The sequence below is a fragment of the Ambystoma mexicanum genome, chromosome 7q (assembly GCF_040938575.1).
Source record: "Ambystoma mexicanum isolate Mex_15411 chromosome 7q, UKY_AmexF1_1, whole genome shotgun sequence".
Classification (NCBI taxonomy): Eukaryota; Metazoa; Chordata; class Amphibia; order Caudata; family Ambystomatidae; genus Ambystoma; species Ambystoma mexicanum.
In genome coordinates, this window is record NC_090941.1 from 5321027 (window position 1) to 5344829 (window position 23803).

Here is a 23803-nt window from a genome sequence, read left to right on the forward strand (position 1 = left end):
ACTTTCAGTTCTTACAGATGACTAGAGGATTTAATGACATAGCTATTATGCCCAGAGGCGGCGAGGATGTTAATCTACAAGATGGATTATTTCAGATTGTACCGGTTTCACAACATCTCTTCCCACTTCCCCCCATACTTTGTCTGCTTTGCCCGGGCACCCTTTTGCTTGGTAAACCCGTCGTTCCATTGGGATAATTGCGTCTGTCTGATTTCCATTGTTCATACTGTGGAGTGATTTCAGAACCCCATAGTTGCGCTATGTTTCGTTTAGCTATGCCGGTGGATGTTGAAACTAATAGCTTTTCAAAGCGCGATGGGTCCTGTTCCGTATCAATACCCAGTAGAAGGAGTTTGGGTTCAGTAGGGATTGGGCGACCTAAGACTCTGGCGAGTCTATCACAGCAGCTTCGCCAGAAGTGTTGTACTTATGTACATTGCCACAGAATGTGATGGAATGTCCCCTCTTCTTGCTTGCAACGTAAGCATTTTGGATCAGATGTCTTGCCCCACTTGTATAGCGCCATTCGAGGGTAATATATTCTGTGGAGTATTTTCAGCTAAATGAGTGATTCTTGCTGAGATCGCCGTTTCCCTGGGGTACATCAGGGTCTCAATCCAGTGTTCGGGTAGAATCGGGCCCACGTCCCCTTCCCATTCGAGTTTCAGACTCGAGAGCTCTCTTGTGGCAAGGAGGAGATAGCGTTATACATGGTGGATGTGATCCTGGCGCTCACACTGTCGATAACTATATTTCTCTCTATGGGTGTGCACTCTGGCATTTCCAGTAAGCGTCCTCTCTGTTCCATTAGTGCATGGTGTAGCTGATTATAGTGGAAACTTTCGGTGGCAGGAAGACTGTGTGTGGACGAGATTTCAGCAAACGGGATTATTTGATTATTTGCATTTACCTGCTCGGTGCTATGAATACCAGCTGTTGCCCAAGCCGACCATTTAGGGAGATTGTTAAGACCTGCAAGATGGACGCTGTTCCAGATGGGCTGGACCGGGGTGAGTGTGTTGTCCCAACCTATGTACTTATGAGTATCTCTCCATATTTGGGCTGTGATCGTGCCCTTAGGGTGACGATTCACACTAGTGTTTAGGCTTTCAATCTGGGTCATATCATGACGGGCAGCAATATCAGCCTGTATGTGGGGGAGTTTTGGGTCCCCGTGCAGAATGTCGTTTGTTGTCGCCATCTGGGACGCCCAGTAGTAGACCTGGATATTCGGTAGCCCTATTCCCCCCTCCCAGATTGAGCGTTGGAGGGTTTTAAGCGCTATTCTCGGGTGTTTCCCTGCCCATAGGAGCCTACGTGTTATTCTGTCTATTGAGTGGAATTCTACAACGAGAATAATGAGAGGGGCGTTCTGGAGGATATAGAGGAATCGGGGCAGGGCCAGCATTTTGAAGAGTGCTGGTCTGCCTAACAGCGTCAATGGCAGTGATGCCCAGTGAGCTACATCTTGCGAGTATATTTTGATCAGGGGGTGTAGGTTTTGGGTTACATAATTGTCAAGTCTGTTTTCTATTAGGACGCCAATGTATCGGAACTGTGTAGTTTCAATACGGTATGGGGAGCCGGAAGGCGGAATGCAGTCTATCCCTTTTACCGGAAAGAACACCGATTTCACCCAATTCACTCTTAGTCCGCTAAAGACCCCATAATCCACTAGTAATTGAGTTACTATAGGGCAGGAGACCGCCGGGTCCCCCAGATACACTAGAAGGTCATCGGCATACAGGGACACCCTGTCCTCCCACTCTGAGTTCCAGCAGAAGCCCACCACATGGGTGAGCTCCGTAGGATGACTGCTAGCGGTTCTATTATTAATGCAAATAGCATAGACGAAAGTGGGCAGACTTGCCTGGTACCCTTACCCAATGGGAATATTCGCGAATGCCAGCCGTCTACCCTTACCTCTGCTGGTGGGCAATTATAGAGGAGTTGGACCCATTTTATAAAGGAATCACCAAATTGCATCTTCCTCATGATCGCCCATAAAGCATCCCAATAAACAGTGTCGAAGGCCTTTTCGAAGTCAAAGGCCAGTAATGCTAGTGATTGTTGTAGCACGGGTGCTCGTTTTAATGCCAGATGGAGTCTGCGAATATTCATTCTCGTCAACCTTTGGGGCATGAAGCCACACTGGTCCGGGGTTATCAGTGTTGTGATGACCGCTTGGAGTCTATTTGCTAGCACTTGGCCAAGATTTTGGGATATGGGTCTATATGAGCTGCACTCATCAGGGGGTTTGCCTTCCTTCGGGGATCACAATTATGGTGGCCTTACGGAGGTCCGGTGGGAGCCTACCTTTGGTTAGGGAGTGCTCGAACATGTTGAGCATCTGCGTGGATATGTCCAGGTGGTTCAACTTCTTCCAGATATCGATCGGGAACCCGTTGGGTCCTGGCGTCATTCCCGTTTGTAGCTGGGAAATGGCTGCAGATATTTCATCCACTGTTATTTTGCTGTCTACAGGTGACCTGTTCCACGGTAAGTATTGGGAGATCAATGTTGTCGAGCGTGTCACTGGCTGGTGTGGTGGCCGGGGGCTTGTAGAGATTTTCGTAGAAATCCGCAAATCGCTCTGCTATCTCCGCATCAGTGGAGACTGGTTCTGCATCTGCTGTCTTAATACATTTCACCTTTCGATGCCCCTCTTCTCGTCTCTCCAGCCAAGCGAGCATTTTCTCAGCTTTTTCTCCAGTTTCATAAAGGCGTGCCCTCATGGCGCAGTGTGCCTTTTGGGCACAGTCAAGCGATATGTTATGGAGTTTCTTTTGCGCTAGTGTTAACACTTGATTCGTCTCCGGGGTATCGTTGGTGATGTGCTCTACCTCCCTGGTCACCACCTCTTCTTCGGCAGACTTAATCTGTTCAGTGTCCTTTTTCTTTGCTGACGTCCACGAAATGTCGCCCCTCAGGACTGACTTGTAGGCTTCCCATAGCGTGGTAGGGTCCTCGACCGATCCTGAATTAAGCTCATAGTAATTGAAAGTGGCTGTCAATATCTTCTCCTGTAGCTCTGGGAACCCCAAGTAGTAGGCGTTCAGTCGCCATGTAGGTGGGGGGCACGGTCTCTCTGTTTCTAGTTCCAGGATCAGCGGAGAGTGGTCAGAGATATCGCGTGGGAGTAGGGATGCGTTGCATATTTTGTGCACATTTTGATTTGGCAGGAAGAAGTAGTCTATTCTGGACATGGAGGCATGTACTCCAGAGTGGAAGGAATATTCTCGGACATCTTTGTGTATGTCGCACCATGCATCTCATAGTCCCAGTGCGGAGGCAAATGCAGCCAATTTGGTGGTGGCAGTGGGATTCCTTGCCCTCAGGTGTGAGCGATTTGAGACATTGTTCATGACCTCGTTAAAGTCTCGTCCAAGCACCCATGTATCTGCATCATTTTCTGCGAGGATCGGGGTAATGTCTGCTAGGAGAGCACTGAGTAGAGATGGGGGTGGGGTGGCCAGTATATTGCCAGGATCGCCAGGGTTTGATTCCATATTGTCTCCTGGACGTGTACATAGCGGCTACCTTTGTCTTGTGTGGTATGCGTAATTTCCAGAGGGAGCCTTTTATGTATGAGTATCAGCACTCCTCTCGCGCCCATGGAGAAGCCCGCATGTACTGCTGTGCGGTAATTGGATCTTTGGAAAAATTTGCGTGAGGTTCCTGCCAGATGGGTTTCGGTCAGTAGGACTATGACAGGGGAGTGGCGATTCAAGTGCTGTAACACCAGCCTTCTCTTGATACTGGAGCCTAACCCATTGACGTTCCATGTCATGAGTGTTAGGCGCCTAGTGGCTGGAGCCACTTCAGGTGGCATCTGGTGCGTGAAGTATAGTCTCACAGGTGTGTTTCCTTTGGTGCTTTTGCAGCAAAATGGCGGCATGGGCCAAGTTTACATTGCTCTCGGTACCTTTGTATGCTAAAATTTGTAGACAAACGTGGTCTCCAACTCCCCCCTCCCTACGCTCCACCCTCAACTGAAGCATCTGTCGACCCAACTTCAACATGTGAACGGTTAAACTTTACAGCACCTCCGTGTGGTGCTGGAACTTAAGTCTTGGTCCGGGGGGCGGGTGTTTGATTGATTAGCCACCGGCCTGGATGTGTTCTGCGATTAGACTGTTGTAGGGAGCGGAGGCTCCATAGCGTTGCATTACTTGGTGACTCTATCATACTGCTCACAGCTGCTCTTACTTCATACATCTCCCTGCTCTGGGCTTTCTAGTTGTGGTTGCTGCTGCGGTTCGTGTTCCGGCGGCCGCTCTGGGCGAGGGCTATTGCGTTCCCTCCTCTTTCTTCCCACGGCGCTCCAGTCCCCTTCTATATGACGCTCAGCCCAGCTCCACGCTTCTCTAGGGTCAGTGAAGTGCACGGTCGTGCCATTGTGGAATATCTTGAGTTGGGCCGGGAAGATTAGCCCATACTTGACACCCATCGAGTGCAGTCGTTTCTTGAGCGGGTCGAATGATTGCCGCGCTTTCTGCACCTCCACGGTGAAGTCAGGGAAGAAGGCTATCCTTGATCCGTTAAATGTGACCGTGCCCTTTGATCTCGCCAGTTGGAGAACAGTGTCCCTGTCCCTATAATTCAGAAATCTGGCCATGACTGTGCGTGGTGGAGATCCCGGTGTAACCTTGCCAGTTGGGATACGGTGGGCACGCTCGATAGAGAAGAACCTGGAGAATAACTCTGCGTCATAGGTGTTTGCCAGTCATTCTTCGAGGAACAGTTCCATACATTCCCCTTCTGCTTTTTCAGAAAGGCCGACTATGCGGATATTGTTGTGTCTGGATCTGCCTTCACTGTCATCAGCTCTTGCTTCCAGGGTTTTAATGCGCGCTAGCATGCTCGACACTTACAGATTAACTCCACGTAAGCCATCCTCGGTTTCTGAGATTCGTATCTCTGCTTCTCCCGTACGGGAGGTCAGCTTTTGCAGGTTGTGGCGCAACAAGGACACGTCTGCGCCAATATTGTCCATCTTTTTTTCCATTGAGGTACTGGAGCTGGCAATGGCGCTCATTATGTCTCTGAGGGAGATATTTTCTTCCACATGATCTAGATCGGCCGCTGGGAGCTTCTCTGGTGAGCGAGGCACTGGAGAAGATGCATATTGATCAATTCTACTCTGTGTAGATGTTTTCCTGGGCTTATCTTAACCCATCTTTCTGCTTAGTAGGATGTTGGTGCAGGAGGCTGGTGTCGGGTCTTGACGGGGGGAGTGCTGCTCGATAGGATAGGCCGCTGTTGCCGGGACTGTGGTGGTGTTTGCAGCGGCGCTAGCCGTGGCATACAAGGCAATTACGTATATTCGCACTAACTTTGTGTGCACCTTTATCTCAATGTCCGCCAACCAGGCAACCAGCGGCCGTGATACTCAGTCTACAAAACAGTTCGGCACAGGGGGGCGGCAGTGTGGTTTGTGTTTTTCGCTAGGGGCCTTACGCCGTGCACTGGAGCACTTTGGTTCCTTCCCTTGCCATCAGGTTCCCGGGTTAGTGGGCACCACACTGAGGCAGAGTAGCATGGGTGGGACCCCGCCGGATTTGCTCCCAACACACGTTATGCTTCACAGGATGCTACTCCCCGAGGGAGAGGATCGTTTCTGATGCGGCAGGATGAGACTGCTGTGGGCTGTATTGGTTAATCTGGAGGGATTATGTGTATTCTCTCGTGTTGCTTCTCTGCGCGGTACACGTGCCTGGCGCTGTGATGGGGTCTTATGGGTTATCCCCCGGTGCTGTCGATGGACCGCTCTTCGTTGGTGTCACAGTGCTGTTGGGGACTTGGGTGTTACAGGAGAGTTCAGCCCCAGTCACAGGCGAGTATCGATAAAGATCAGGGTCCCAGCTGGGGGCTAGCAGTTGCGGGAGGCGGGGGGATGCCAGTTCTCTCTATCCCACCATCTCCCGCTCCTTACCGCCCTGCAGCACACTCGGGAGTCGGGTTGTTGGGGCCGTGCCTCGGTTTGCCGGGGGGTTCGGTGCGAGCGCTCTACGCTGAGCGGAGCACCCGCTGTCACTCCGTGGATCGTCCCTCGTTGCTGGTCCGCAGTGTGCACCACCACTGAGCCCTCCTGGGCTTTCCTTCCCCCTCTCTTTCGCAAAGGGGAATGGTCTGCAGGTGACGGGCACCTTTCCACAGTCTAAGCGCCGCCACTCTGCGCTTCGTCCTCCGGGCGCGCCCCTGGTTCGCAGCTTCAGGATGTCCGCAGAGGCGCCCGCCCAGCGGTTAACAGCGGGGCCGGTACCTGCCGCGGGTGATCGGGTGAAGCCCACCCTCGGCTGCCACACAGCACCTCCGTCGGGGTCAGGATATCGGACGCAGAGCCGGCTCCTCACGTGAGCCCGTAGACGCTGTGCCCGGTGCCTAAATTCGCTTCAGGGGCTCATTGTCTTCTGCCTCAGTCACCAGCTACTGCAAACGCACGGCAGCCATCTTGGGAACGGCCTTCGTTTCGGGTCCCTGGACTTTGCGCTCGCTCGGGAAACCGATCCACGCTCCGGTTTCGCGCCGTTGCAGTGCAATTCAGTGCAGCAGAGGTTCACACCTCGTTGAGCTACCTTGGGGCTCGTCACAGAAGAGTTTTAATAGTATGATTTCTGAACCTGACAAGCACTCATATTTTTCACTGCAGTCCTTGGACAATAATGTCTCACTGTTAAAACTCTGCAGGACTCTGAAGCGTAACTCCCTTGGATTTACCATCCCTGTTCATGACAACACAGGGGTGAACCTCTCGAGCAACCCAAACTTGGAAGCTCTGGCTACCGACCTATAGGCCTCTGAGCTTCAACAAATGCACATACGCATTTCTTAACTTTCATGAAAATGATCCTTAAAGCAACCATTTTTAACCGTCCACCAATTTTATAATGTTTTGCCCACCACTCCTCCTTCCTTCATAAATATAAACCTTGCTTACTAAAAGTACTTCGCCATTACCCCATATCCACACTAACTTTCTTTTACAATTACAGGAAAGAAGCACATTACCCAAGACAACACCCGAAAAAAAAAAAAACCTTTGCATCCAAATATATGAATGCACCATGCACCATGTATATGTATGTAATTACAGAAGCACAGTTCCACTATATTTTACCCCAGACTACTCTTTTCAAACCAATGTTTCTTTCACTCTAGCCCATTATATTCTACCATTTACCCTCTTACTATTCTAATCTACACACCACCATTGCAACACCCACTCTGTTGCTCAGAACAGCACGATCACCCTACAGACTCCATCACACCACCACTCCCTTACTCACAACACTATCGCACCTCTGCAGACTTACTCTCACAACCTTCCCAACCACACCTAATATACCACCTCACAATCAAACAGCACTCTACTCATTTTTACAAACACACCCATAAACCAATGCACCATACATGCATATACATTGCACAACTTTCCAACGTAAACTTTTTTTTTAAACATTTTTTAGTTTATTCAAACAGCATTTTCCTCATCACATTTGGGCATGCTTGCCGTCCTGCATTTATGAATCTGGCTATCCTCTGAGGTGTCATATATGCTCTATGAGTAATATATAGCTGCATCTGCTGCAGTCTTGCATTCCTAGACACCTTTTTGTGATACCCTTGGGCCCGTTCCCACATCTCATCACCCATCGGGACGCTCACTTCCGCCACCTAATCTTGTCTCAGTTGTACTACCTCTTTTGCCACTTTGGTAATCATCAGCTCATATATTCTGGAAATCTCATGTCCCCCTTCCGCTATGTCATATATTGTATCTATGGTGGCGTCTGGCTCCTCTCTTAGTACCGCTTCGGACCATGTCATCTTGATTCTCCATACCACTCTATGATACGTAATGTACTGGCCCGAGTGTAACCCAGTTTCGTCCCTCAACACCTCGAAGTCCATTATAGTCCCCTCTTGCCATATGTCACCCATTGTTGCTATCCCCACAGGTTCCCAGTGATTCCTAATCATCATCCTCAGTTGCCTTTCTTCACCCAGTAACGCCACTAGTGGTACCTGTGGGGAGCACGGGAGTGGATTCTCCATCTGGCATGCACTGCGCCACACCTTCCACCCAAGTACTATAATCTTTGGACGCCCCTTCATTTCTGCCTTAGGCAGCCACATAATTTCCTTTAAATAGAATGGAGCACAATCACGCCGGAACAGCCTGGACTCCGAGGTTGCCTCCTCTGAGAGCCGTTTAGCTACATACTGCAGCTGGCTTGCTATTTAATAAACTTCATAATTAGGCAGTTTTACACCCCCTTTCTCATATGGAATTTGTAATTTCCAGAGGGCCACTCTGTTTCATGCCAAAGGAAATCCCTACACATACCGTCCAATCTCGTAAAAAATGTCCTCGCTATCAAGTTTGGTATATTCCCAAAATAATGCAAGAGCCTGGGTAGGACCACCATCTTTAACATTGCACCCCGACCCATCATTGCCAAAGGCAGCTTCACCCAGAATTGCTACCTCTGTATTATGCTTATGCTCCTCTTCCACCGTATGATGTAAATCTATCCCAAGATATCGAAATGTACTAACTTTCCATGGTATCTGTAACACCGGTAGCTGCATTAATGGGATCCCTTTATCTACCCAGTGGGAACATGCAAGATTTCTGGGGGTTCACAGCTATACCAGACAGCCCCGCATATTTCTCCATCACCTCCAGGATGTATCGGAGATTTTCTTCCGGGTATCGCAAATACAACAATATATCATCTACATACAGTGAAATTAAGTGCAGTTCCCCTCCCGCGGCAATGCCTATCATGACATACTGCTGCCTCAGGTATATCGCTAGGGGTTCTAGGGCCAGTATATAAAGCATAGCAGACCATGGACATCCTTGTCTAGTAGCTCTACGGAGTTGCCACCTTTCTGATATCACTGCCCCCGTTTTAACTCTAGCCAACGGCTCACTATATAAAAATGTTGCCCAATGTAGGTATCCAGACCCTTCCATAACCAGCCAAGGCCGCCATCGGCCACGGCCACTTGACCGAGTCAGTGAGACTATTGCCAATTCATCTTCGTTCTCGTTTCCATGCTCAATAATTCGATGGAGTCACCTGAGATTGTTGGATATGTTCCTATTCAGAACATACCCTGTCTGGTCAGGATGTATTAATTTACCAATCACCCTCCTCATTCTATTTGCCAGCACGGCCGTGAGTATTTTACTGTCCTGATTCAACATCGATAGAGGTCTATACGAACCACATCTATGTCCAGGTTTATTGGGTTTGGGGAGCGGTATTATAATCGCTTCTCTGGCAATCTACCAATCTCATATGCCTCATTCAGCATCTCTAAAAGTGGGGGGAGCACCTCTCCCTTAAATGTTTTGTAGAATTCACTTGGGAGTCCATCAGCCCCCGGGGTCTTGCAGGTGGGCAACTGCCGCACCACCTCTTCTAATTCTTCTAAAGTAATCGGTGCATCCAACCCCTCTCGCTCCTCAGCACTAATCTGCGGCAGTCCTATATCCTCCAATGTATTTACTATCTCTGTGTGATTACTCTCCTCACCATCCCCATATAATGACTTGTAACACTCTGCAAACTCTTGATAAACCCCTTCTTGGATGTCTACCATGTCCCTATCTTCCTTATTGTTCTAATCGTGGGCCTGGGGGGGGTCTCAATCTTATATAGCCATTCCAAGATCCTTCCTGGTTTATCCCCTCCTGCATGCTGTCTCTCTATGTATTTTTTATAGTTAAGGTTACACAGCCTCTCCCAATGCTCAGCACATTTCATTGCATCCTGAGTATTAATTCAGTGTCATCCCATGTAATATCTTCTCTCCTCAACGCTCTCTCTAATTCTTCCTCTGTCTCCTGCAGCTCAGCCAGGATCCCACCTTGCAACCCTTTGGACTTTGCCATGGCTACCCCTCTCATCACAACTTTAAAGGCCTTCCAAAGCATACCCGCTGAGTCCACACTGCCAGTGTTGATCTCAAAATAGTTAATAGTCTCCTCCCTCATGTCTTCGCTGAAAACGGGGTCTTTCAGCGCCTCTGTTCTGAGGCACCATGTCGGGATCCTCACTCTCGGGGGTCGATATTGCCATTTTAGGATTAATGGCGAGTGGTCTGAGAGGACCCTCGCTTTATATTCTGTCTGCGTAATCTCTTTTACTATCTCTGGCATGGAAAAAAAATAGTCCAACCTAGTATGTAGTTGCTGAGCAGCGGAGTAGTGCGAATATTGCCTTTCCCGGGGTTGGTATGACCTCCATACATCCCAAGCCCAAAATCATCCAGCAGTGTCTACAAATGCCTTGGCAGCTGGGGCGGGTCTATCCATTTTCCCATCTGATCTGTCCACCTTAGGATTTAGTACACAATTAAAGTCTCCTCCCCAAATCACCGCTCTCCCCACACACGTGCTGAGATTGTTACATAGAGTTCTGAAATATGCCGCTGTTTTTTTTATTTGGAGAGTACGTATTTATAATGCTCATCTCCTTGTTTTCCACCAATCCCCTCATTATGACCATCCTTCCGTCCGTTTCCACTATCGTCTGTAACAATTGAAACGGGACATGCAGCGCCACCCAGATGATTACTCCTCTACCGTAAACCGAATATGATGAGCCCACAACAGTTCCCCTCCATTTCTTCCTGATCATCTCCATCTTATCCCGCGTCAGGTGAGTCTCCTGCAGCAGGGCTATGTCTGCGGAGGTATAGCATAACTTTGTTCCTCTTTAAATAGCTATTGAGCCCTCTGACATTCCAAGTGATTATTTTAAGATCCCCCATGGCCTATCAAAGTCCCACCCCACCACTCACCAGTGCAGTCCAAATCCCAGTATATTCCCCTTCTATGTAGGCCCGTTTCCCAACTTGAACACCCCTTAACAAAAAACACATCATACACCCCAACCTCCCACACCCAACTCCCTTTCCTGCCCCAACAATGCCCTCCCCAACTGTTGCACAGCTCCATCCCTGGATCTCCGGCACTCCCGCATCTAGCCCTTTCTGGCAATAGCCTGTACTCGCAGCTCAGCAGGGTAAAGTCGCCCTAATGGCTGTCTTACTACTACTTCCCGGGGGGTAGGGTGCCTTCATCCTGCTGCTCCTAATTGCTTCAAATTCACCACGCTCAATGCTACCCAATTTACTTATGTGCTTTATACTCTATATTCCAGTCCAACAAGTCCAACAAATTCAAGAGTATCATAATGTAATTTCAGCGTTAGCCGTCTGTACCCTTCCACTGTTATCTCTACCATAGTCTCTACTGGGATAACCCTCCCATATATCGTTTCAATATGCATGAAATATCCCCATCACTTATCGCGCTCCTCGTGGACCTGCTCCTCCTCTCGTTCCGGGCAGCCCTGTAAGTCCAGCCATGCCACCGCTTCCTCTGGGGTATCAAAGAAGAACACTCTACTTTTATGCAAGACTTTTAGCTTCGCGGGATACAAAAGCATGTATTTGATTCCAGCCGTGCGTAGTCTTCTCTTGATCGCCACATAGTTGTAACGCTGTCTCTGCACTAGCATTGTATAGTCAGGATACGCCGTGACGGTCGCCGATGATCTCTCTATCATTCCACCTTTACAAAAGTACTCCAAGATCTTCTCCCTGTCTTTATAGTTCAGGATCTTTGCAATCATTGCCCTGGGGGGGGTGGGGGGCTAGGCCACGGTTTCCTCATCAGGGCCCTATGTGCTCACTCCACTGTAAATCCTTGTGAGAGTTTGTCGGCGCCTATTTCGTGCAGGATCATATTCTCCACATAGTCCGTGGGGTCCTGGCCTTCTTCCCCTTCTGGCAGACCGACCACGTGGATTTTGTTCCATCTCGCCCTTCCTTCAGCTTCCTCCGCACGGTTCTCGAGGTTAGCCACCAGCTGCTTTATTATATGAACCTCCTTTGTGTTACTGGTGCTGGTTTCTGTGTTGGTTTTCCCCGCACTCTCTAGTCTACTCGTTCTGTCTGCCAGCGCCCTGACATCGTGTCGCAGCAGGGTGACCTATTCCTACTGCACCTATTTTGGTCTCCAGGGAAGTTCGTAGGTCCGCCATTGCTATCCCCCATGAGGTTTTCAACTCCGTTATAGCCGTTAGGATCAAGTGGTTTCCTTTTGCCAGAGTACCTTCCGCGGATGCAGCTGCAGCACTTTGTGCCGATGCGGTAGGAGTCTGCTGTGTCTTGGCAAAGGCTTCCATCGTGGGTTGGCCTTAACTCCTCTCACCGACATCCTGCAATCCTGACTGTATGTCTAGTTTTAGTTTGTTCGTAGTGTGCCAGTTCTGCCCCTTCGTTCTGCTGTGACACCAGAAGGACAGTCTAGGCCTGGGAGCGTTACCCTCGAAGAGCTGCAGTATGTGTTCATATGCGTCGTCTTATTTCAAGCGGGTTGTATTCTCCCACGTCTATGACCGTTATTACTTCCTATAGGCCTCCTCTGACTCCTGGCAGGGCTATCCGTATGCTGGGTGCTCTATTCTCTGTACGCTCGTGTCGACGTTCACAGAGGTCCCACAAGGACCGTCAGTAATCTGGTTTCACCCTGCATGCCATGTTCCCCCCAGTCGTGACAATCAATGGCCAACTCATTTGTTCACTAGGGCCCTTAGATGTACTTCTATCTTTACCACCATTGCGCCTCAAGGTTCATATGGTACATAGCTCCATGCGCTCATTTACCCTATGAGGCATCATTACCAGATTAGTCACTTAGGCATATGTCTCCTGCAGAGTGGGAAGGTCCTTCCTCCTTCCTTGGCATCTGATGTCTGTATTCTTTGGGCACTAATGTGGGATTTCGTTCAGGTAGGGTACTTATTTTCCGGACACACTGGCTGGGAACCGTCCCATCCAGTATCTTGCCTCAGTTTCTGTGTGTAATTATGGGCAAGAATGTATCCAGCTAGCCGCACTGGCTCCTCGCACACAGCACGGCATCTACGCTGCTATTTATTTGAGATATCACTGTATCCTTTCCATAGCTCTGCGGTCACCCGGAACGTGCTGTCTGTGTCTGAAGGCTTGCAACTTATTGTAGAAAAAAGTTCTCATGACACGGCTGCTGCATCCGCGCACAGTTCAATCCGAGACTTACATTCATGCAGGGTACTTAATGTTCCGACACAATGTCAGGGAGCCGTTACGTTCAGTATCTTGCCTCAGCTTCCGTGTGTAATTGCGGGCAAGAATGTATCCCGCTAGCCACGCTGGCTCCTCACACACAGCGCGGCTCCTTCGTTGCTATTCGTATGAGATAACACTGTATTCTTTCCGTAAACTCTGTGGTCGCCCGGAATGTTCCATCTGTGTCTGGAGGCTCACTGCATATTGTAGCAAAAAGTTCTCAGACCGCGGCTACTGTATCCGCCGCACAGTTCTATCCACCGCACCGGGTCCTATTGTTGACTAAAATGTGATACTGCGGTATGTTCTGTAAACAAACGTTGCTTAGAACACTGGAATCACACGGGCACCAAGGCACGGCGCGGCGCGAATGTTAAAAGCCAGTCCTCTTCTTAATCTCCATAATACGGCTCAGTCACTTCTGCGGTCGCAGCTTCGGTCGCTTTGTTGTCCGCCATTTTGTGTGTCTTCATTTTCACTGAGCCACATTCTTAAAAGTTCTGATTCTCCGTGATGCTTCACCCGATTAACTTGCTTCCTTCAGGTGTTGTGGGGCCCCTTTTCCGACATCTTTGTAGTCATTTATAAAGTACATGGGTCATTTTTTAGCGTAAATCTTCTGATCTACGTCTGATCATCGGGAGCTGCTTCAGTAAGGCACGTCCTACACCATGGCTAGTTAGCCACGCCCCCCTTTCCAACGCAAACTTAATCTTTTATCAACAGACACAACAAAATGCCTACTAAAAAGCAACTCCATAGTAAAGAAAGAAAAAAGAAAGAGCAGATAAGAATGAAACTATACCATAAAGTCATACACCTCGAAAACAATGTACATAAAACATTTAAAAAAGCGCTAGTAATCTCATTAAACAAAACTAAACCAGCCATGACTAGAAAAGGTAATGCCCCTCTTGTAAAATATTATGTACAAAGAACAGCACTACTAACTAACCCTCTATCTACCAGTGTTAACTTAGTCATGGTAAAGCAATCCAAAAAATGTCCGTTACAGAAAATGTTCCACCGTAGAGTGTGTCACAATCTTATAAAAATAGCTGAAAAGTCGCAATGTACCCTTAAAAAGTATTGCAGGAGACTAATCCTGCAAGGTCTAATTGACAGCACTTTTCAACTAAAGAGAACATTTTTGTATTGATTTTAAACAGAATGAAACCACTGATTTTAAACAGAATGAAACCACTAACTAAATTAATTAGTACATTACAAAAACTAATTCTAAACATGCGCATTGTCAATATACAAACCTTTTCAAACTTCTGTAATGGCGAATTGATTAGCACAAGCAGCACAGAACCATATTTCAATAAAGAAAATTATAAACAAAAACAACAAAAAACTATTGCCATAGACAATAACGTCGAGGATATGAAATGATGGACCACACCATTATGGCAAAAGAAATCCTTATAGAACAAAAGTCCCCAACAAACTTTGAACCAAATGCTCCTTTCCCCAAACAAACCGCCCAGTGTACAAATGTACATGCAACTCAATGTGTAATGTACGCCAACAATCCTTTAAATCTTTATTACAATTCTGCAATAACTATTTGAAACTAAAAGACAGAAGGAAAATGAAAACATTACAAACCATAGACTCCTGTCCAGTACGCAGCCACACTGGTCTGTGAGGACATTTATTAGCCTGCATTTTAGGAACTGCTTGCAAAGACATCAAAATGTTAGCAGCACACCATTCTACTATACGCAATCTTGTGCATCGACTAATCTATGCAAATAGTCCTGCTCTAGAACTGTAACATTCCAATAACATTCTCCTACATGGAACAGCCAAAGAACTTCAAAAAAGCGCACATCCAACGTAAGTACTTTGGATCTGAAGGTGACTTTGAAAATTCTGTACCTTCAGAAATCATTACCGAAAACTTCATAAACACCAACGTCCTAAATAAAGACATACAAAAAAGAACTAGGTAAGCTTCAAAACGCATCTGCTGAAATACCAGACCAAATATGTCTGTTGTCGCTGAAAGTTTTATAAAAAGAGCACAAAAATAGTAGATATGGCATACAAAATAGAAGAAAATGAAGAATTCCAATGGTTCCAATTAGCTTTATATCTAACAGCAGAAACTAAATACAAAATAACTGACCCCCTCAGCAGTTTGCACGTACTGCAGCACAATGCTTGACAATAACCAAATGCTATCACTAATAACTTAGAAATATTCCCACTTCTGAAACCTATCTAACAGTTTAACTTGTACAAGAGCATTATAATACAAACAGTGCACAATTTCAAGCTATAATACGCCTTCAACCGAAATTAGCCAAATTACCTCCATCCAAGTTATTTTAAAAAAACATGGCAAAGTAGAATATTTGCAAATTAGATCTAAAAGAAAATGTACAAACTCTAGGAGTACAACGACCAAAAGATCAATGTTTGATGGTACTAGTTAATGGTGTGCCAACAAAAGACAAAATTTGGCAACAACTGGTAGCCTTAATCAAAGTTAGACAAGCCCTACAATAACTAAAAGAAAACGATCTACAAAGATATAAACATCGAGGATAACTTGAGTAACCACCCAAATTATTCAGAACTCACCAGCAACTGGCTAATTTGAACGTGTAGATCCTGTTACTGCAGCCAACCTTTCAGACCAGTATATAATTCACCCACTACACTCCAAAGATGCAATTGACAGTGCATTAGAAACATATCAAATGCAACAAGCCAAAGGATCCCCAATAAGCATATGGGGAAAAAAGTGTAGAATCACATTCTTTTCCTCTACTCTTTCCTACAGAACAAAAGAGGAAGCTATGATGAAAGGTCCGCAAATTAGCGCATCAGAATATTGCTCTTTAAGAATGTATTCTGAAGACACCAGATTCAGCCAAAATGTCGAATACATTTTCCACCTCCTCTTAGAAAGTGAACTAGCAACTCTGTTATGGAGTTGCAAACACATTAAAAACAGGCTCTAACTTTTTAAACACTCGCTGCCCAACTGCTTAAAAAAATAAAAGACAAAGATTAAGTTTTCCAGTGAAGTATTACATGTTTCTTGGCAAACGTGTGGTACAAAAGAATACTGGTTCTCATGTCACACTAATATGTCACGATGTATGTTATATGCTAAGGAAGATGGGCCCACCCACATGGGTTTGTTACTTTAACTTTTGCAGAATACGCATGTGATGACTTGCACAACTTCTTACGCACTGCAAACCAAAATAAAGATGGAATATATATAAAAACACCAGGAGAACTCTGTTCGCTTGACCCTGTCAATGTGTCAAAGTGCTTCACCATCGCTTCATTGCCATGTTGCAGTTTATCTGCAACAAAACTACCCCACCGCTCGGAGAAGAGCAACACTTCTTTTGAAGAAAAAAATATCAATCCAGAGGAGCACCACACATCCACATGCTTTTGTGGATAAAAGATGCTCCTAAATTTGGCCATGATAGTGACGCCACTTTTTGTTTTGTTTATTGAAAAATACATTACCTGCAACATCCCTTCAGAAACCACAGATAGTGACCTACTAAGCAAGTGTTATGCTTCCAAAAGCGTAAGTGTGACAAATACTGCCGACATAGCTATAAAAACAAAGGCAAATACTATACCAAATGTTGCTTTAACTTCCCTAGACCAGTTTGCAAAAAAGAAAAGTAAATAGCTTGATGTCTTCTGTTAGACACCGCGTATAAGGCAAATTCCCTAAAAATACATACAACATTAAAAGGGATGAAGCATCCAGATACATCAATAACAATGAAATCATTGCCCTCTGGTGGAATGCAAACATAAACATACAATACATGACAGACAATTCCAATACAGTTGCAAGATATGTCACAGCCTATCTCACCAAAGCTGTGAAAACAGAGCTAAAAGACCTCTCGGATGACATATCATCTGATAAAATACTATCACAAAAATTGTACAGCTTCGGTATAAAAATTGCTTTCCCAAAGAGAATGTGGGTGCTACGAAGCTGCAGACAATTTTAGGTACAGACTTATATGACAAATCTGAACACATTGTCTGGCTAAATCTTGGACCAGCTTCATCCCGAAAAAGAGTACTAAAATCCTGCCAAGAGATAGAAAACATTAGCCGCAAATTATCCCAACAGCTAGTACACCTACAAAAACAATGTCACATCAAATGACATAACTGGCAAATATTCAGTCTCAACTTCTAAAGGAAGCCTAGTGAAACACACCAAACCCAGTCTAGTTAATCATATAAAGTTATCATTTAAATCTCCGCAACATAGATGACTATATTACATGGCCCTACTAATAATTATTAGGTGACTATGAATCATTTGAAGCTACATTCAAAGCAAATTAAAGCAGTATAACAAATGACAATTTCAAACAATACAAGCAAATGTTGGACAATGAACACCAATAAGAGGAAGAAATTGAAGCTCAACTAAACAGACACTCCTGAGGGCAGTCAACCTTCCCTTACAGGAAGCCAAGAAACACTGTAGAACTACTCATTCTAAATGAAGCAGAAATAGCCATGACTGAGGTAGAAAATGCCATGTGTCAATATAAGCTATCTGAGGAAGACTTGTCAGTGCTGGAATTGCAGCTAAATGATGAACAACTCGCCATGTATCTAGAAGTCACTGAAGAAATTGAACATGGTTTTAAACATGAAACTAAAACCTGTAGCTGTAAACATTGTAAACCTCTGCTCCTGTATGTAAGTGGTGAAGCTGGTTCTAGTAAAACATTCGTAATTAAAATAATCAGCACATTTCTACAAAACTTAACATTTCGCTATACTAATATCACCCACACGTTTAGCTGCCTTCAACATAGGAGATGTAACTTTACACCGACTACTGCTCCTCCCCATAGAACACCAATACAAATTAGAATACTACAAATTATCAGCAGAAGCTGCTACTGAAGTACTCAGAATTCTAAAGCAAATGTAAGTGCTCCTGATAGATGAAGTAAGCATGGTTTCCAACCTCATGTTGGCTTTAATTCATCTCAGAATGCAAGAAGTCCTAAAAACCAACTACGAAGAACTGTTTAGAGGAAAACATGTTATTGTTTTTGGAGTCCTCCTACAGTTAACACCAGTGAAAGGTCAACCTATTTTCAAAACATTAGGTCACAAACAATGCCGAAATACCATCGGCAGCATTGGAAATGTAAATCTCTGGCAGCATTTTCACTACAGAGAACTAACGTAAAACATGCGCCAGTCTGCAGACCTCACCTATGCTAACATCTTAAAAAGCATTTGAATTGGTCTGCTTACTAAAGATGCAAAATCCATCTTAAATAGTAGACAAATCCATGAGCTACATGGACGAAAAACATCTGTTCCTGATGTCATGGTGCAAATAACTGAACAAAATCTAAAATGTATGTCCTTAATGCCAACCCTTGCAACAGGGGTGTTGCTAGGTCTGAAAAAGATCTGGGGCTACGCTAATGTCGGGACTCGGGGCTAGCTAGCCTTTTGGTTGTAGCTCCTGAGATTCTATCCGGGGCTACAACCAAAAGACCAGGGGCTATAGCCCCCTTAGCCCCCTCCTAGCAACGCCTCTGCCTTGCAAGCTGTAGTCAATTCAACAAGAGAATGCTAAAAAAAGAAATGCAACCCATACTGCATATCAGCTCAAATTAGAAGTGTACGGTATGACACTTCCTATGTGTCAACAAGCAACAGAGTGACTAAATAGCTTAGAAAGATGTATCTCTAACTCAGCTGGACTGGAGAAAATATTGTCTTTGTGCCTACTACCGACAGGGATACGTTTTCTAATAGAATGAGATCAGGTTTCCTAACCTCTGTGTCTATGAGACCATTTCCATAATAGAATGCTATGTCACGCACACTTTGTTTGGTTCCATTTCCTGTGCTTCATGTACATGAAAAAAATCCCTAGAGTGGGCAGGGTAGGATATTGAAACCTCCTTCTTTCTTGTGGTTCTGTATTGATGAGCTGAAAAATCCAATAATTAATTTGGATTGTCTTTGATTGTTGGTTCAAGAAAGTTTGGTTAAACACCACCCGAAATAATGAGCTGGGAGGATAGCTCGAGTGCAATGAGTTTGTCTTAGAAGTCTAGCGCTTAGAAACTGGTCCCCGATTTTAAGCGTGCTATAAAAGAACAATTCTAATATAATAATAATGGCATGAGTATTGTGTAATCAGGATAATTTCATCTCCTGATAACAAGTAGTGACATTCTTGCACTACAGAGATGATGACTAGGTAGTAAGGAAACATTCTTCATTTTCATGATTCAATCATTTAGGTCATGGCTTGATTCTCATTTTTCTTTTTGGATCTCAATGAGAAATTAAGGACATATATGGAGAGGCATTGTTTTTATACCACCATAGAATGAAATGGCATTAGTAAAACATTTTCCGCAATGTGATATAGATAATTTCCTGAATTTGAGGGTTTATTTAGTTAAACAGTTATTTAGTTCCGTTTTTGTTCCCTTTTCATTCTGCAATAGAAATATTGTTTGAACAACCGCCAGGATCCTATACTACTTCTTGGTCTTTTTTAATTTATTTCCGGCCCCCAGGAAGGCCCCATGTGCATGAAAAGAAGTGACAAAGGTGGTCCTCTGTACCTTTCGAATGTGCCAAAAGACAAAAGTGTTGATAATCTTTTTCTTGCACATCTTTATCTGGTCAACATATGTGCAAGATTTAAATGATGGGCTCTGTCCAAAATGTGTATCTTACTGTCACCAATGCTTTTTCTTTTTTTTGGAACATGACATTCAAATAGTGTGAATAGGTTGTCAACATGCAGAGTTACCGGACCTTTTTAAACCTATACTAATAATCCTGTATAAAATAGTGTAGAGAAATTGTTGTACATGTATTTGATTTTGTCTTTAATAAATTGACTGTGAAATTTGATAATTTATAAGCATTTCTTTTGTAAACATGGTCAAACAATTGAGAATTGCTTAGTTTTGTAGCTATGCAATATATTGATAAATACATGGGTTTCTGGGCATTCATTTTGAAGCCGTTAACTAAGCTTATCCTAATTGTTGCTCATTGATGTTAGATACCTGAATGTGAGACAATTAAATCAGAATCTATTTATGAATGCTTTTGAAAACTCGCTTGCAGTATGTGCATTTATTGTGGGCTTGTTTTGTCTTAAACATTGTTCTGATTGTGTTTTTTGTTCACTTAAATGAAAATAAATATTTGGAAAATGTAACCAAGTGTTTATTCTATATGTTGACGTTTCTACCATTTTAGGGGCACTTTATAGATCATTGGGTTGTACTGATCACTACCCTACCAGCATCACTTTTGGTTTATTTTGCTTTTATGTGAGTGAACAAACCAGACATTTCAATTGGTTAATCTACTACCTGTTTATCCACAGTTGGCTTGCCTACTCAGATATCCATTACAGAGGAAAGATGACCATTTTGGAACCTGGTCGTCCTCAAGTACAAGCCATCCCTGGAGATATGAAATCTTTGCGACCTTTGCAAATGGTATGATAATACATGCACGCCAATTACTTTTTATTTATTTTTATTTGTGAGCAGATTCATACATTTGTGTAATTATATATTCACACTCATGCGTGCTCAGGCTGAAGAGGAAACAAGAGAATTGCTCTCTCTCGTTGAAGTTTAGTTACTCATGTGGTGAGTTGAGCAAATTGGCACAAGAGGGCAGAGGGGAGGATTCAAGATGGCCGTCCGTAGGAGATAGACGTGCCTGCGGAGCTCCTAGCTACGGATACTGGAGGGCCCACCACCCGGTATCTGCAGTGAGCTTTGGAGCTGAAATCTGGGCTCCGGGGTGCCATTGTGACAGGAGAAGCATTGGTCCTGGGAGTGGAGGCAATTACGAGCTCCTGGCACACGCGGATGCTTGTCGGTGGGCGGCGCCAGGACAAGGGGGACTGCTGCGGGAGCTGCGGAGCACCCGCTGGTGAGGCGGAGACGCGTGTGGAGGACAGCTGTGCCCTACACAGGGCTCGCCGGGATGAGGCTTACCCCAGACTGAGGGCCTGAGAGGCCAAGGGTGGAGTGGCCCGCCTTGAGCCTGGGTGGTGAAGGAAGCGTGGGCAGCCCGGTCCGCGCCGAACAAAGGTGGCGGAGGGCGGCATGGCCGGGCTCCCCGGGAGGCAGTCCGGGGCTCGGGCGGGCCCGGCACATGGACAGTGGGTGTCCAGCGGGTGCCGGCAGGATCCGATTGAGCAGAGACAGACGCAGCTTGGAGAAGGGGCGCCACCTGGCGCTTCCCGCATCAGAGGCGATACCGTGGGGAGCGGCAGAGCGGGCCCCGCACAGGAGGCAGTGGGCAGCCTGTGGCTGTCTGGGCCTCGCCGGTTCGGTGCCTTTCCCCCGTGGAGGGGGAAGCCGCCCGGAGGAAGGCCCTGCAATGGCAGGCGGACTGACCTTCTTAGGAGCAGGTTGGTGTGCTTCCCCTGGGCACTGAGAAGAGTGCCCCCGAGTGGGAGGGGGGGCGCCTGCGGCGGAGTCTCGTGGGAGCTCCATCTTGAGGATCTGCAAGGGGTTCAGGCCTGCAAGAGATTTTGGCTCCCTGGCCCCGGGGGTCTGTCTGAGTTCCTGGCCTCCTGGGTTGGACGTGTGCGAGTGCTCCGCACAATTTGGAGAGGCTTTCCTTGCATGGCCATTGAGATTGGTGAGTCTCCCTGTAACCCACTGAAGGTGGAACATTAACTTGGTAGGCTAAAAGATCCCGGCAATCGAGGTCAGAATTTAAGAAGGGACGCTTGGTCACCTGCTTGTGAGCATTTGGTGGGATTGGCGGTGTGCCACGCACTTGACCCCTCTGTTAACATGACCACGAAGAGCAAAGGCAAAAGTGGGAGGGCGCAGTCAGCGCTCGGCGAGGCCCCGGCACCCTTCCTACCATTTGGCAGATGCAGGAGGCGAGGGGCCTGATCAGATCAAAGGGGGGAGGACCTGGCAAGGAATGTCTCCCTGCCAGAAGAGGTTGGCACAGCTACGATGTCGAGGCAGGATTTCAGGGGGGAGGTCCACACTTTGCACACTAGCTTAACAAAGACTTTCCAGGAACAATTTCAGCTCCTCAGGTCCGACCTAAACGCGGCAATGGGGGAAATAAAGCAGGAGCTGCGGCAGCAGGGCGAGGGGACAGATTTTCTGGAGAGAGGCTTGCAAGATCTGGATAAAGAGGTGACGGCCAGTAGTGAAGCAATTGAGAGGCTCGACGCAGCCACGCACAATCTGGAGATCCCGATGGAGGATATGGAAAATAGATCCCGTCGAATCAACATCAGAATCAAAATGCTTCCAGAATCTGTCCAGGATAAAGACTTAAAAGGAGTAGCCCAATCCATCTTCGCAGAGATTTTGGGGATTACGCCACCGGAGGCGATTGAGCTCGACCGCATCCACATAGTTGGCAGGGGTAACGCAGGATCTCAATCAAGGCCCAGAGATGTTTTAGCAGCATTTACTAGGTATGCCCAAAAGGAAGCAGTCCTCCGGGAGGCGAGGAGACAAGAACCCATCAAATACCATGGGCAGGGTATAGCCCTATTCCAGGATCTAGCAAGCAGTACGCTTACGAAGAGGCGGCAAATGGGTCCAGTCCTCAAAGCTTTGAATGAGAAAGGGATTAAGTATAGATGGACTTTTCCATTTGGTCTCTTGTTCGAGTGGGAAGGAGTTCAGAGGCGCATAACTACAATACAGGAAGGAGCGAGCATGCTGCACCTTAGACTTGGAGGATACTCCTGCGGGATCGGGGAGGAGGGGGGCAGTAACTGGCCCAGAATCAAGGCCTTGGGCCTGGTAAACAGTGGGAGAGAAGAGAAGGAGAGCGAAGCTAAATAATAAGCCATCTACGGAAACCAACAAGAAAAGCTCAGGGGAGGTGGGAGGATCTGCACAAGAAGGACCCTAAATTCCAGTTTGCTTTAAGAGTGGTGGGCCACTAATGGGTGAAATTGGCGGGGGGGGCATCCATCTCTGAATCAGAAAGGGTGGGTTTACCCGAAGAGGGGGGTGTGAGGGAGGCGGGAAGGGCACGCCATTCGGAGGGGTGGCTTGCGGGGAGGGAGGGGGGGGAAGGGCAGCAGATGGGGGGGAACATGGATCAAGGCCAAGTGGGCAGAGGTTCTACTCAACGACATGCGAGGTGTGGGGGACCCAGGGAGGGGGATGGCTGTAAGGCATCGGCACCTGATGACTCAGGCTGATGGCGTCGCAGGTGATCATAGAGTATTCAGATTGCCGAAATATTTCACCCCATGCGAAAGTGGCTAATGTATAATGTGAGGGGCGTAAACACCACTCTTAAGAGGAAAACGTTAGAACAATTTACATAAAAAGAGAATCCAGACATTATGGGGCTGCAGGAGACACACCTTAGACCTAAAGACCTAAAGACCAGGGGCGCCTTAAATTACGGGGATTTGACCAGATTTTGGGGGAGTGGCATTAGCCATCAAAACCTCAGTGGGCCTTAGGATCTCTGTGGTATTATGGGACAAGGAGGGCAGGTACATAATAGCTATGGGGTTGTACCAGGGTAGTCCTTATACTGTAGCAGTAGTCTATGCACCAAACGTGGGCCAAGAGCACTTTTTGAAGTGTGTCCTGAACAAACTAGAGGATAATGCCCGGGGCCAAATCAT

The 23803-nt window shown here is 46.4% G+C and overlaps 1 protein-coding gene across 2 annotated transcripts in view; it reads left to right on the top strand.

Moving 5' to 3' along the window:
- CRYBG3 (crystallin beta-gamma domain containing 3) overlaps positions 1-23803 on the top strand; it is a 2312058-nt gene that overhangs the window by 901627 nt on the left and 1386628 nt on the right. For both annotated transcript variants that reach the window (XM_069639009.1, XM_069639010.1), the window contains one exon: positions 20543-20657. In XM_069639009.1, coding sequence (XP_069495110.1) covers positions 20543-20657 — 115 coding nt within the window. The remainder of the gene's footprint in view (positions 1-20542; positions 20658-23803) is intronic.